The following is a 15726-nucleotide window of genomic DNA, read 5'->3' on the forward strand; positions in this document are numbered from 1 at the left end:
GCAGGCCGAGGGGAGAAGCCTCTTTATGTGAGCGAAGGGTTTTATGCATTCTGACAAACCACGCTGTTTAAGACATAATAGCAGCATAATCACGGCCCCGGGCGGCCATTCCTCAGCATAACGACCCCCTCATTCATCAGGGGGGGGCTTATGTCCCCAAACCCATCTTACTGCACCAGATTTCCCTGTCCTCCCGCCCTCTTTTCACCTCTCCTTTTCTCTCCTCCATATCATTTTCTCTCTCTCCAATCTCTGTCTCTCTTTCTCTTTTTTCCTTTCCTTCTTGTCTCTCTAGCTTTCTTTACGTTACTTTCTTTTCTCTGTAGTTTCTTTGCATTTCTTCTCTCCCTCTCTTTTAGGAGTAATTCACTCTGTGTTTATGTCCGTTTAAAACCCATTGCCTATATAAGATTGATCAAAATGAACACTATAGCACCCCCTTGTGGTGCGATTCACCACGAGTGTGAGAGTATGAGTGAGTAAGTTAGAGAGACAGGCAGAAATGAACTTGTCATGTCAAGATCTTCAAGCAGAGATTTATTGAGTACATATTTATTTTTTATTTTACAAGTTTTCAATCCTACAGTCGTCACAGAGTTCCTCAGAGTCGCCCTCCTCCTTATATCTGTGTGTGTGTAAATATAAATACACTGTATATAAGCTACAGGTTCACCACACACTCATGATGGAGAACAGCGGGAGAGAGTACAACGTTATGAGCACAGCGACAATGGAAGTAGTTTACATTTATGACCATAATCCAGTGGGGGGAGGGGGAGGGGGAGGGGGAGGGGGGAGAGGGAGGGCAATGCACGCGGGACTAACGTTACCGTCCAAAACCAATTTAACAGTCTCACAACAGGACAGCTACGAGAATCGTCAAGTGGAGGTCGCTTAGATTCCTCTCAGTCTAGAACATAGAACATTTTCCTTAACCAGCGAACATTTACAGATAAAGACTTTGTGTAGATTTACATTTTACAAAATAGTTTACAAACACCACGGGGTCCGACCCCAGGGGACGGACAGCTGCCTTTTCCGGGAAGTGCCTTCTTCTTTATTTACATTGAATAAAATGAACAACAGTCATAATAATGTCAAAATAACAAATAAATAAATCCTTAAACTGTCCCAAATGTTGTTGACCTTATGGATTTGATCCTGTTTTCATTCGAAGGGTTCAGGAGGCTGCGCTCATGTTGTTTCAGACGAGTAGCTGCAATCTCTAATGATATGCACAGCCCGTAATTGCCTTTCTTCCTCAGCCCAAGGCTGAATGTAATTAAAAGCTCTGTGAACGTCAGAACCGTGTTCCCATTACCCCAGCCGTTCTCGCCTTAACGTTGGCCGTTAAACAGGTAAATTAGTCAGGTTTAATTAAGCAGTCTGGTCTTACAAGGCAGGGATTTACGCTGTTAACCGTATGGAGTTATGTAATGTGTAATTTGAGCATGGCACTAATTGAATTTGAAGTCCAGGCCTCGCTGTGTGTGAGGCACAAAGCTCTTCTATTAAAAGTGCTACGGTCAAACAGCTCAAGGAACTGTCAGCGTTTGAATGGTAAGCAGACACATAAGTCCGTTTTAAAGATATAATATGTAACATTAGCACATGAGCGCACTGTCTACAAAGGCCCACTTCTGTTGAGTCAGTAGTTGTTGATTTTAGTCTGAATTTCTGGGGCCTTCTGTTTAGTAGTAGATGTTTTGGGTCAGTGTTCCAGGGGCCAGTAGTTGGGTCAGTAGTTTGCTTTTGTGGTCAGTTTTCCTGGGACGTGCCTTTGGGTCAGTAGTTGGTGATTTGGGCCTGCTGTTAGGTCAGTAGTTGGTGTTTTGGGTCAGCGTTCCTGGGGCCTGCTCTTGAGTCAGTATTTGGTGTTTTGGATCAGTTTTCCTGGGGCCTGCTGCTGGGTCAGTAGTTGGTGATTTGGGGCAGTGATCCTGGGGCCTGCCCTTGGGTCAGTAGTTGGTGTTTTGGATCAGTGTCCCTGGGGCCCGCTGTTGGGTCAGTAGTTGGTGTTTTGGATCATTGTTCATGGAGCCCGCTTTTGGGTCAGTAGTTTGTGTTTTGGTCAGTGTTTCTGGGCCTGTTGTTGGGTCAGATGGTGTTTTGGGTCAGTGTTCCTGGGACTCACTGTTGGGCCAGTAGTTGGTGATTTGGGTCCATGTTCCTGGGGCCTGCTGTCTGGTTAATAGTTAGTGTTTTGGGTCAGTGTTCCTGGGGCCTGTTGTCAGGTCAGTAGTTGGTGTTTGGGTCAGTGTTTCTGGGGCCTGCTGTCAGGTCAGTAGGTGGTGTTTTGGGCCAGTGTTCCTGGGGCCTGCTCTCAGGTCAGTAGTTGGTGTTTTTGGTCAGTGTTCCTGGGGCCTGCTGTCGGGTCAGTAGTTGATGATATGGGTCAGCATTCCTGGGGCCTGCTCTCAGGTCAGTAGTTGGTGATATGGGTCAGTGTTCCTGGGGCCTGCTGTCAGGTCAGTAGTTGGTGTTTTGGGTCAGTGTTCCTGGGGCCTGCTGTCAGGTCAGTAGTTGGTGATATGGGTCAGTGTTCCTGGGGCCTGCTGTCAGGTCAGTAGTTGGTGTTTTGGGTCAGTGTTCCTGGGGCCTGTTGTCAGGTCAGTAGTTGGTGTTTGGGTCAGTGTTTCTGGGGCCTGCTGTCAGGTCAGTAGGTGGTGTTTTGGGCCAGTGTTCCTGGGGCCTGCTCTCAGGTCAGTAGTTGGTGTTTTTGGTCAGTGTTCCTGGGGCCTGCTGTCGGGTCAGTAGTTGATGATATGGGTCAGCATTCCTGGGGCCTGCTGTCGGGTCAGTAGTTGGTGATATGGGTCAGCATTCCTGGGGCCTGCTGTCGGGTCAGTAGTTGGTGATATGGGTCAGTGTTCCTGGGGCCTGCTGTCAGGTCAGTAGGTGGTGTTTTGGGCCAGTGTTCCTGGGGCCTGCTGTCAGGTCAGTAGTTGGTGATATGGGTCAGTGTTCCTGGGGCCTGCTGTCAGGTCAGTAGTTGGTGTTTTGGGTCAGTGTTCCTGGGGCCTGCTGTTGGGTCAGTAGTTGGTGTTTTGGGTCAGTTGTCAGTCAGTTGGGCAGCGTGTCCAACCCCAGCGAGGCAGCATGCTGCTTGGCTCTGAGGCGCAGATTCTCAATGCTGCTGGTCTTGCTGGCAGAGGCCTGCAGCAGTGGGGTGTTCCACATCTGCTGGGCATGCTGGGAGAGTGAGTGGTAATAGGACTGGCAGCCCAGGGGTGGCGCCATGTTGACATTCATGCCCAGGTATGGCAAGGATGAGGGGGCGGCCATGTCGAATGAAGGGTAGTGCACCAGGTTGTTGGTGGCTGCCATGTGCTGGCGGAACTGCTCCTGTAAACGGAAGAGGCTTAGGGGTGAGGAGGAGTAGGAGTGACTCTGAGAGACCCCGCTGACCCCTGCCGACGAGGACCCCATCACCGGAGAATCCAGTGGAGAGTCTGGAGGAGGAGGAAGAAATGGGGAGTAAGTTATTACTTTATCAGTCCACTTTTACAAGCCCCATCAAACTCATACCAAGGGTGTGGGACTGAGCTCCATCTACCTTTGGCATGACTTGGAGGGGGAAACCTCAATAACATTCTTGTGGTTGCCATGACATCCTCACAGAGTGATTCAAACACTGCAGGGGCGTTAAAAGACCTATAAGGCATAACCCCTTGGCATTTTACCTGGTTTGGGACTGAGGCGTTTGCAGGTGGGAGACTGGACTCCAGGGGGCAGTTTCTCTGCCTTCAGTGCCTCTCTCTGGGGCTTGAGCTCTTCCTCTCGGTCCGTGGTGGTATCCTCCGTGGCCGACTCGCTGCCGGACTGCTCGGCCGAGGTGACGTTCAGCTCCACGCTCAGCTCTGAGGATAAGGCCTGCTGAGGTCCTTCTGCTTCCAGAGAAGAAGAGGAGGAAGAGGAGGAGGAGGAGGAAGGAGGGAGAGGGTTCTCCAGGCCCATGCTGGACTGAGTCTCGCTCTTCTCGCTCGTTCCCAGAGCTCCATCGGCCGAGTTGTCCTTCTGTTTCTGCAGCTGCTCTTTCTGCAAGCTCCGTTGCTTCTTGCGGAACTTCGCTCGCCTGTTCTTAAACCAAACCTGGTTGGAGAAAGAGGTGAGGTCAGCGTCATATTCACATTTATCAAGATCATCATCACTGTAGTCTTTCACTGAAGCCATCGACCATCGTCTGCAAATTTTGGACATCATTGTTCAGGGGACAAATTTGGGTTGTTTTCTACGAGAAAATCACAGCAGGGAATGCAGTTCCACTGTCCCACACCCTGGTGTTAGACGGCTTTATACCCTTCTAGCCCACACTGCTCCCCAGCGTCCCAATCAAACACCGAGAGCACCTTACAGTGGCAGACCTCCCTTTTGAACAGTGTGCTCGTGCTCATGGATGTGAAGGTGGGGTGTGTCCTCACCTGCACCCGAGCCTCCGGCAGGTTGGTGCACATGGCCAGGCGCTCACGCATCACCACGTCCGGGTAGTGCGTCTTCTGGAAGGTCTTCTCCAGCGCTTCCAGCTGCTGCGCGGTGAAGGCTGTGCGGCTGCGGCGCTGCTTCCGGTGCTGAGAGCCGTAGCGCGCCTCCAGGATGATGTCTAGAAAGGTGGGACCCGTTTTTGGAAGAGAAGAAAACATAAATACAGAGAAATTCAATCAGCTGCGCAAGGAGGCGCACAAGCCTGCAGTTGTACTAAAGTGTGTGTGTGTTGTGTGTGTGTGTGTGTGTGTGTGTGTGTGTTGTGTGAGTGAGAGAGGCTTGAGTGTGACATTCCAGAGAAAAAAAAACATGATGTATGTGTCCTCTCACATGAACTGCATGAGTCTAGAGAGGGAGGAAGAGAAAAAGCAAGCTCTAGAGAATTGAGAAGAGTGAAAAACTAGAAAAACAGAAGAAGAACTGAATAAAAAAGTAAACTGATTGATTGACTGAGCGATCGACTGGTTGGTTGGGTGATTGATTGCTTGGTTGGATGGTTGACTTTCAGATTGGTGTATTGACAGACTGACTGATACCTGCTCTTACCTGCCAGTCTCTCTGCGAGTGTGAGGGCGTGTACTGAGGGTCTGTAGTCCGCAGTGTGTTGGGCCTGTTGCGCCGCCTGCTGGTGGAGGTTATACATGGCACTCAGAGAGTTCATGGCATGGAGAGAGTAGCCGTTCACTCCGTAATGCTGCATTCCCACAGCTGCTGAAACACACACGTTAAAATAAAATATCATATAAATCCTAAATAATAATTCAGAGTCATTACACAGTTCACGGTTACATTTACGTTTACAAACGCATTCAAATACAGGAACCTTAGTGAATCATTTCACTCAATTAAAAATCTATAAATAAATAAATAAAAACATTGCAAGTTGTGAAAACCAACAAAATGTCCTCACAACACGTTCTCGCAGCATGTGAGATACTGCTATCTTTCCAAGGACATCTGCTCCTCACAAGCATATAAAAAAACACACACACACACACGTGTACTGCTAAACTACACACACTTCAATACTAAAAACACTAATGAAACCTGTACTATTGTATTTCAGAAAAACACGCACCAATTAATAATAAACATGAAGACAGTGTACTTTATGGGAAGCACTTAACAGCACCCTCTTTTGGTGCAGTTCCTAATTATTTCTGACTTACTAGCCTGTTCCATTAGGGCCTTTACATCTTCAAACCTATACTAGTAAACACAAACTGAACCAGCACTAAACTACCTCTGCACACCCTGTAGGTCACCCCCACCATTACTGCACTAACACTCAATTATTACCCCACCAATACCTCTCAGTTAACCCACCAGTACCCCACTATTACTCCACAATAGCCCTACCATTACCCCACCAGTACACCTCAGTTAACCCAGCAGTACCCCACTATTACTCCACAATAGCCCTACCATTACCCCACCAGTACACCTCAGTTAACCCAGCAGTACCCCACTATTACTCCACAATAGCCCTACCATTACCCCACCAGTACACCTCAGTTAACCCAGCAGTACCCCACTATTACTCCACAATAGCCCTACCATTACCCCACCAATACCCCTCAGTTAACCCAGCAGTACCCCACTATTACTCTACAAGAGCCCTACCATTACCCCACCAGTACCCCTCAGTTAACCCACCAATACCCCACTATTACTCCACAAGAGCCCTACCATTACCCCACCAATACCCCTCAGTTAACCCAGCAGTACCCCACTATTACTCCACAATAGCCCTACCATTACCCCACCAATAACCCTCAGTTAACCCAGCAGTACCCCACTATTACTCCACAATAGCCCTAACATTACCCCACCAGTACACCTCAGTTAACCCAGCAGTACACCACTATTACTCCACAATAGCCCTACCATTACCCCACCAATACCCCTCAGTTAACCCAGCAGTACCCCACTATTACTCTACAAGAGCCCTACCATTACCCCACCAGTACGCCTCAGTTAACCCAGCAGTACCCCACTATTACTCCACAATAGCCCTACCATTACCCCACCAGTACCCCTCAGTTAACCCACCAATACCCCACTATTACTCCACAAGAACCCTACCATTACCCCACCAATACCCCTCAGTTAACCCACCAGTACCCCACTATTACTCCACAATAGCCCTACCATTACCCCACAAGTACCCCTCAGTTAACCCAGCTGTACCCCACTATTACTCCACAATAGCCCTACCATTACCCCACCAGTACCCTACAATTATCACACCATTATGACACTTCCACACCGATTCCACACCATTGTCTCACAATTACCCCACAATATTTGTTAATAATTAATCTCCCTTCACTCTTCTGTCTGCTCTGATAGAGCTGTTGTTACAGGGTGTTTTCTGTTGATTTTCTAAAGTGTTTAAAACAAGTTCATCCTCGATTATAAACGCACCCAAACAATCACACCCTCCGCAAGGAACTGAAAGAAGGCCTGTATCTCACACATTTCTATGTCTCAGGTTTCAATGGAAGAGTTGCTGTATATTGTTTTTTTCTCCGTATGTAAACTGACAGTGGAGCATTAAAAGGTGCAGTGTGTACACTCTCAGAAAAACTCTCACCGCCGTGGTACATTTCACTGGCAACTGCAGTGGTACCTTCAAGGGTAAGTCTGCTCAGCCCTAATTCGGAAACTCAACTGTACACTCTCAGTAAGAAAAAAAACAAGAATGGGAGATGTATATTATTGTCACCTTTAAAGGTACAACACTGGTGTTAAAGTCTGGTTGTGTTCATTACATTCTCTTCACCAGAAGGAGAGGGGGATATCTGTAATCTTTCATTCTAGAACTTTGTAAAATATAAGTAATAATATGAGTCCTGGAGATGAAAATGAGGCGTATGAAATCAACACAACTTTAAAAACCTTTTACAGTATATTTTTGAGTCGCATCGATTTCAAAATTCTGGCTTCAACACGTTTGATTACATTTTACATCGGTTTTAATCAAGATCACTGATGTGAGGGAACAGTTACTCTCTCTGTACCTTCAGTGAACAACGCTGTACCTGTGCTGGACCTTTTTTCTCCGACCTGGTGAGGGCTGTGCTCCCTGGAGAGAGTGTGTTCACTCTGTTCTCAGTTTTACCATCAGCTGTAACATGTCTTTTTGTCCCGGGGCGCTGAGAGTTGTGCGCACACCTACCCGGCCGTAAAGGCATGAGCAGGAACGTGCGTTAACAAGCCCATGCCTATGCAAATGAGATCTGATTAATATTTAAAGCGGCTTGTGGTGAATATGCATGTGATTGTTTGACAGCGACGTGTTTTTTTTAAAGACGCTCATTAATTCCACATTACGGCTCTGTTCAGATCATTACTCGCGCAAATGAATCTAATTGCTGCAATTATCAGCCGCTCATCTGAGAGGATGAACTCAATCACTCAATTAGTGAAACTAATCCCACGCTCAGACAGCACTCGGGAGATCACTCAGCTTTACATACAAATAAAATAATAATAATCTAAGAATAAAGTCCCTAATGAGGAACATCCGCTGCAATTACAGTGCGGTAATCACCTTTTAATCACCACACGCATCATGGGATATCTCTATTTTATTAAATAGCATCTATTCTTATATTTAACTGATATTCTACATCATGAATACAGGGCTAAATATAAAATAATCATAATTAAATATTCAGACTTTACTTTCTACATTACTTCATTATAAATACATATAAATATTCACTTTCAGTGTTGTCCATCACTGCACAGTTCATTTTCTTATTCATAAATAATGATTGATAATGTCCTCAGGCATGATTAGACATTTACTAGAGTTAGTAGCTTCATTAGTAAAACCTTAATTTTGAAAATTAAAACAATTAATTTCCCCTTCTACTAACGGTGTGTATAGATGTGTTATAACTGTATTCCGATGAGAAGCGGTGTATTATTCCAACTGCAGCTAGCTGCAAAATAACATGCAAATATAACTGCAATATTTATAATAAAATAAAAATAATAATAAACAAAATCAGGTTTGAAATATTGTTCTCAAGTGTGCTGCAAATTTAAAATACATAAGTGAAAATAATACTTTAACAAACACTCGCAAATGATTGTAAAAAAAATAATCTGCCAAATTAAATATTAATTTATTTACATATAATTTAATTAACTGAAACTTGTTGTTTGTTGTTCAGTTAAATTAATCACAGAATCCTCTGTCTAGTAAATTTGTTCAAGGTCTGTGATACAATTAAAATAAAATATTATTATATTGTTAGAAATATTTATTTTTTTTCTTATTATTAACGATTGAAGTCATTCTTTGATTTATATTTAGGGATTTCTCGAAGCTGGTTATTGTCAGACTATTGCACTATGCAACATTTGGAGTGTAGTTATAATACAGCTATTACTGTTTATAACATGGTAATAACAATAATGATTTCATCATTAAATTCTCAAAGTTAAGGATGTTTACTAATGAAGCTAATAGCTGTAATGAATGTCTAATTGTTCCTGAGCACATTATTGATCTGTTATTTCTTTATAAATAAATAAAACGACAGGGCGGTGACCAACAGTAAAATAAATAAATAAATTAATAAATTAATTAAATAAATAAATTCAGATGGAATCCTCTTTGATCCGAATCAGAAATAAATCAGAAAAGCACTGGGACAGTAAAAGAGGCGTGGAGATTGGAAAAAGAGAGGGATTTTCTCCTCCACCAGTCTGTGGGAGTTACTGTAGTTTGTGGTGGAGAAGTGACACTGTGTGGAAAGAGAGAATCTACTTCAGTTCCCTTTTTCTCTTTTTCTCCCAGTGGATGATCGGTCTCCTCATCTGTTTCTGATTCGCTGATCAGAGAACCACTGGGAGAAGAAGAGAAGTAGAGAAAGAGGGAGAGGTGATGGAGAAATGTGCTAAACATAAACGCTCCCTCTGTTTCATTCAAAGTGAATAGAAATGATGCTGAAGTGTCTGTTGTTAGCCACTACACGCTCCGTTTATTTATTCATTAACACCGTAGGGTCAGTGATGAAAGATCAATAATCATATGCCCTTAGGCACGGTTAGACACAGCTTAGACGTATTAGCTTTATTAGACATTCATTAGCTTGATTAGCGAAATATATATTTGTTATTACTACGTTATAGCCTTGTAATAAATGTGGACGGGTGTTTAAGTGAAGGGAGTTAAAGAGCTGGATTTAAGGGAGCGTGTTGGGGAGTGTATTTGAGGAAAGGAGGTGGGGTATTCTGGGCAGTTTAAATGCCTCCCCCCTGCTGTGCCCCCTCCCTCAGCCCATTACCAGGAGCAGGGTCTGATGGATGTGATCAGAGTCCAGTGGGGAATCGCTTTAATTCTCTCCCACAGAAGGTGCTTTGCTAAACATTTACTTTGCCCACCCCCACCCCCTGTAGTATTTGAATTGAATTGAATGGGGCTGTCCTGCCCCCTCCCTTGTCTGTCCTGCCCCCGTCCCTGTTGCCCCGGGGCAGTTCTGGCTGAGATGTATGGCTTCTCTGAGGGTAAAAATATGCACGCTTGATCCCCATTTGGCTCACTCCGTCTTTAATGGAAGTGCAAATAGGTTTGGACCGAGGGGTCCGTCCATTCTGCCCCACCGCACTCATCCTTCTCTCTCTCTCTTTCTCTCCCTCTCTCTCTCAGAGGGCCTGTTATCTCTGTTTACACTGCCCTCCGTTCAGATCACAACACATCAGATTAGATCAGATTAAATCAGATTATCAAACTAATCCCAGGCCATTTCTCACTGCGGGAGCTTCTTTTAAAAACAGGTTATTCCTACTTCATTTTAAAATGGCCACCCTTCCAAAAACCCTGTGGACACTGGCTACAAGTATTAGCTTTATTAGATGTTATTATCTCTATTACTCAAGCCCATTACTGTTATTACCATGTTATAAAGTCATAATATGACATGTTGCAGTGAAGTGCATTAATGAGCTGGATTTGTGTGTTGGCAGGTGTTTTTGGTGCGGAGGGAAGGGCCTAACGAGAACCCAAAAATGGTTCTATTGACACCTGAGTCATTCCAGGAGCCAAGGGACCAAGTGGTGAATGGGCTTGCTTCCGATAAATTAAATTCCCCGCATTAATTTATTACACTCCTCAAGAGAAGAGAATCTGTCCTGACTCACTTGATACAAACTTGTTCCCAGTGTAAAGGTTCTATGAAGAACCCCTGAACAGAACCCTACAACAGGTTCTGTGGCAAGTGTCTCATTCAGAGAAGCATTTCTGTAAAGAATGAAGAATCTGTTCTGAAAAGTTGGACCTTTAAGGTACACAACTGGACTTTCAGAACTCTGCTGGACTTTCTGTCCTTTAGTGGACAACAAGGTACCTGTACAGGACATTTTTATCAGGCGCATTGTGTCATGGTCCTCAGAAGAACCCTTCAATTCTAAAGCTTTATATTATATTAATTATAAAGGTATAATAATAATAATAATAATAATAATAATAATTGCATTTTATTAAAGGTTTTGTCACATTCCCATGTCTCCTTCTAATTGAAGTTCCTTTCTATTATATGAACTTTTCTGAAGGTTCTAGATACAAAAAGCAGTACAGAAACTGGTATGTGGTTCTTTAAGCTTTAAAATGATGTAGGACTTTGTTTTAATTATTCTTCTAGGAACTTTATAAGTTTTAAGAACCTTTAAAACCAGATGTGTTTCCTCTGAGAATTTAATTTAGTAAAAACCCAGGTTCCAGAAAAAAGTTCCACAGTCTGAGGAACCACTAAAGGATCTCCAGCGGCTCTGGTTTCAGCTGAGTACAATTTACAGAAACTTTTATTTCATCTTCAAATGCTTCTCTCTCTCTCTCTCTCTCTCTCTCTCTCTCTCTCTCTCTCTCTCTCTCTCGTCTTCCATCCCTTTTTATCCTTCCTTGTCATCCTTCACGTATAATTTCTCTCCTCCTGCGACTGTGCGTGTGTGTGTTTGCCGCAGGGGTCAAACAGATCATCAGCACAAAGAGCAGCTTATTATTAATTTGTTAATAGTGGGTTTCACAGCTATTGAGGTCCGTCCGTTGTCCTGTTTACAGCCGGGGGGCTTTTTTTTTTTTGTCGGGGTGAACGTGGGGAGGGGGTCTTCTTCACGCTTCACTTTATTAAAACATCATTAATGTAACACTGACCCCAACGCTGGGATCTGATCGGCACCGAATCTGAACAATATTCACTACAAACCTTTCAATACACAGACTTAACATTTACTGGCAATATTTACAATTAAATATGGAAATAAATATCAATATTATTATTATTATTATTATTATTATTATTATTATTATTATTATTATTATTATTATGTTGTTGTTGTTGTTGTTGTTACAGTTATATTCAGTTATATTTAGGATTTTTGTGCAGCATGCTGTTAGATTAATTCAGTAGATCTCACTGGAGTTGGGCGTATAATACATCTATAATTTTTACATTAACTGATTATTTATAACATTGTAATAACAACACTGTGGTTATTGTCATTTTATTCTCAAATTCAATTATAATTTTATTATAAAACTAATAAAAACAATGAGTGTCTAATTGTGACTGAGGACAATATTATTATTGTTATTATTATGATTATTATTATTATTTGTTTATTTATATAGTGCATAACAATAACACATGCTTATCATCATAATGTAATTTACATTTATTCATAATTAAAAATGTATCTTATAAACATTTAATAACTTATTGCTTTGTTGGATTTTTAAAATGCATTTTTATATATTATTAATAATACATAAATATGAATGTACTTACATACTTTTATAAAAATGTGTAATCCATTTGGTAAAAATTGTATTAAACCCAATGTTAATACGCTAAATGAAATCCATAACATTAGGAATAATCTCCACATTAATAAGCATTGTAAGCATTCGTATGGATGAACGTCTTACATTTCTGCATGTATTTTTAGATTTATATCCAATTGTTACAACTATAGACACATTAACTCAAATACTAAACAAATACTAATCCCAAACATTACAAGTGTGTTTTAAACTACATCGATGCTTGATTAAATACATAACAAATTAATTATGATTGTGTTATTTTATTATTACTACTTTACAAAGAGACATTTACAAATAAATTTAAATTTTATATTTAACAGAAATCAAGCAGTTCAAGATACATTCGTTTTTTAATTCTGTTATCATCCAAAACGTCCATCTAGGAATCAGTACATGTAAATTTCGAAATGTCGAGGTGGAGGTTTGACCTTTCGTTTAATTTTAGATTGAAATATAAAGTGTTTTTAAATGTAACATTTTTAATTTCTGAGTAGGTTTTAAATTTACATTTAGATTTTTAAAAATACAGTTTTGTTTCTCTAAGAAACTTTTGGCAAATGAGGTGAGAGCATGTGTAGATTACTTAGGTTTAAAGGTTCTTATTAGTATTTTTATTAATGCTTATTTTAAGAATGATTTTAGATTCCACTTGACTACATTAATGTTCCTCCAGGGAAACATCAGCAGAGAAGAGGGTTTTCTGTGACATTAATGAACATTTGCAGCACTTTTACTTTTAGTGGTGTAGTTTAGGAAGTTATAAACAAGTCTGTCTATTCAGATCATGTTATTAATATGTTATAAATATAAAGTTAAATATGGAAACTAGAAAAAAACAACAAACTCCTTAAATGCAGACACTGGCTCCTTCAAGTCTTTACAAGAGTCAGATGAACTCAGTTAATTTTCTTATTTCCACATTGGCAGCATTATTGCACTGTAATATATCGTTATTACCATGTACTCTGACTCTAAGTGTTGTGATACCTGTCCTGGTTTAGGAAATAAATGTAGAACTGGATAAAAATGTCTGTAGGAGTGTCTTACCTCTATTTCTCTCTCCGGTTCAAATAATATCTTCTGCTTCTTTATATTAATATATCAGTTCCACATCCAGCCGTCTTCTTTTCACTCCGAGTCCATCCTGGTGTGTGTGAGGCTGTGTGAAAGAGTGTGAGAGTGTGTGAGACTGTTAGTGTGTGTTCAGCTCCACTCCAAAGCTCGTCTGCCATCTACACACACACTCCCTCTGGAGGAGGTTATAAAGAGGCTGGCCACTCCTCAGCTCAGCTCGCTATTGGAGTTCCGAGCTGTCAATCAAAGCTCTGCTGATGATTTTTCTCTTTTTTCAGCTCTTGTTCTGTTCTTTTCCTCTCGCTCGATTGTGCACTCGGTACTAGAGACTCTTAATTCCTAAAATCACAAACTCAAAAAACACCAATAGGGCGCCACATACGTCCAGAAGCAGAGGGAGGGACAGGGGGGAGGGTGGGGGGACTGAACATGTCCAAATCTGTGGGGTTTACACTTCTTTCAGGAGACAGTATTTTAAAGCATTGCATTTTATCTGAATGGCTGTTGTTGTTTTTGTTTATGTTTATGTCACATCCCAACGGCACATTTGCATATTTCATTACAATATGTTTATTTTTAAATCAATTCACACATTGTCGACTGAACATTGTGATTATATTTAGGTGCTTCCCAGGGTCTTGTCTGATCTCTCTAATCAAAATAAAAGCATATAGATGCAACACAACAACTTTAAATCTACCACATGAACCAAAAAGGTTTGTGTGTTTAATAAAGTGGTCATTTATAATTAAAGATTAATAATCATATTGTTTCCCACACACACACACACACATTTTTAACTTAATATGTTTCATTTGTAAACGCTCAAATTAATAATAATACATGCACTTCTGTTATTACAATGTTATAAACAGATTTATATTGATGAGTGCATGGTGAGTGCTTTATTAATCCACTAGCAACAAACTACAGAGCAAACTATAAATATCACGGCTTTAAATAATAATAATAATAATAATAATAATAATAAAAATAATAAAAAATTATAGCAAAATTTAAAATAAAACCAAAATAAAACCAAAAGTATAAACCTGGGCTCAGGGAATGTTCAGAAATCTAAATAATTCCAAAGGTGAATGAAAACGATATCAACCCAAAATAAAATGCCCTGAGATCAGAAAAGCAAAAGAATCACAAATTAATTCAAATAAATCACATCTAATTTTTTATTTTATTATTTAATGACCAGCCGGAAGCAGAAATAAAATGAGATAAATCCAAACACAGTAAAACAAACCTGAATGAAGCCAAATTAAAGCATAAACAAGTCAAATTTAGCCCTAAATCACACTTTAATCAAGTTCAAACTAAATCAAGGTTAGATAAAAATGTGTGCAACCATAAACCTGATCTTAACCTGAATTTTCCCAAACAAAACCAGGCTGTGACCCAAAGAAGGGCCGGTCGCTGCAGAAGGGACAGGAGTGTGGTCACAGTGTGTTTGAGTACGGCTTTAATAAAAGCTGTAGAGAGTGTAAGAGCTGTGTGTGAAGGCATGAGAGTTATTCTCTCTCTCTCTCTCTCTCTCTCTCTCTCTCTCTCCAGCGTGAGGGGCGTCTCGGTGCTCTGTTTGCGTTTGGGCTTTGTCATGGCTGTGCAGGGACTTTTACAGAAGGCTAATAGACGGCCGATCTGAGCGAGGCCGAGGATCCGGGCGAGCGAGCCAAAGCCCCTCTGTCTCCAAATGACTGCGGCTAAGAGGATTAAAACAATAATGCCCTCCTTCTCTTCTTCAGGGCCTTTCAGGTTTTTAAGAGAAGATTTCTTCTCCCCCGGCTGAAAAGAAAAAAGCGTTTAGGCAGAGTGGCCCTTTAATGTAAAGAGAGAGAGAGAGGAGAGAGAGAGAGAGAGAGAGAGAGAGAGAGAGAGAGAGAGAGAAAGAGAAAGAGAGAGAAAGAGAAAGAGAGAGAAAATCCTCAGCTGAATATTTTATCTCTGACCACAAGTTCTCCATCTAATGGAATTTAGAAATGAGAGAAATCTCCCCTTTAGTCCAAATCACACTCCGTACTACACCCTGCTCTCATATATACACCCCATCAGCCATAACATTACAGCCACCCACTTCTTCCTGCTCTCACTGTCCTTTTATATCAGCTCCACTGACCCTACAGGAGCACTGTGTAGTTCTACAATACAAGTCCATCTGTTGCTCTGCATACTTTATTCCCACCCTTCAACCCACCCTTCACCCTGTTCTTCAGCACGCAGGACCTCAACAGAGCACTGACGTTGTGGTGGTGTGTTAGTGTGAGGTATGACTGGATCAGACACAGCAGTGCTGCTGGAGTTAATCTGATAGAGTGTGT

The 15726-nt window shown here is 41.6% G+C and overlaps 1 protein-coding gene across 1 annotated transcript; it reads right to left on the reverse strand.

The window, feature by feature from the left end:
• Window positions 1–565: 565 nt before the first annotated feature.
• Window positions 566–13398, reverse strand: LOC136679277 (diencephalon/mesencephalon homeobox protein 1-A-like). Its single transcript, XM_066657716.1, has 5 exons — window positions 13370–13398; window positions 5029–5190; window positions 4422–4600; window positions 3684–4092; window positions 566–3452 (listed from the first exon to the last, which is right to left on the reverse strand). Exons 2-5 carry the CDS (start codon window positions 5180–5182, stop codon window positions 3064–3066), a joined length of 1131 nt encoding a protein of 376 aa, XP_066513813.1. The 5' UTR covers window positions 5183–5190; window positions 13370–13398; the 3' UTR covers window positions 566–3063.
• Between the last annotated feature and the right edge of the window lie 2328 nt (window positions 13399–15726).

This window comes from Hoplias malabaricus, chromosome Y (genome assembly GCF_029633855.1).
Source record: "Hoplias malabaricus isolate fHopMal1 chromosome Y, fHopMal1.hap1, whole genome shotgun sequence".
Classification (NCBI taxonomy): Eukaryota; Metazoa; Chordata; class Actinopteri; order Characiformes; family Erythrinidae; genus Hoplias; species Hoplias malabaricus.

Bases quoted from the DNA above. Each gene is read 5' to 3' on its own strand.
- LOC136679277 (XM_066657716.1), bottom strand. From the start codon at position 5,182: ATGCAGCATTACGGAGTGAACGGCTACTCTCTCCATGCCATGAACTCT. The intron at 4,093-4,421 runs GTGAGGACACAC...TTCTCCAACCAG, and splicing joins TGCCGGAGGCTCGGGTGCAG to GTTTGGTTTAAGAACAGGCG. The intron at 3,453-3,683 runs GTAAAATGCCAA...CTCCTCCTCCAG, and splicing joins ACGCCTCAGTCCCAAACCAG to ACTCTCCACTGGATTCTCCG.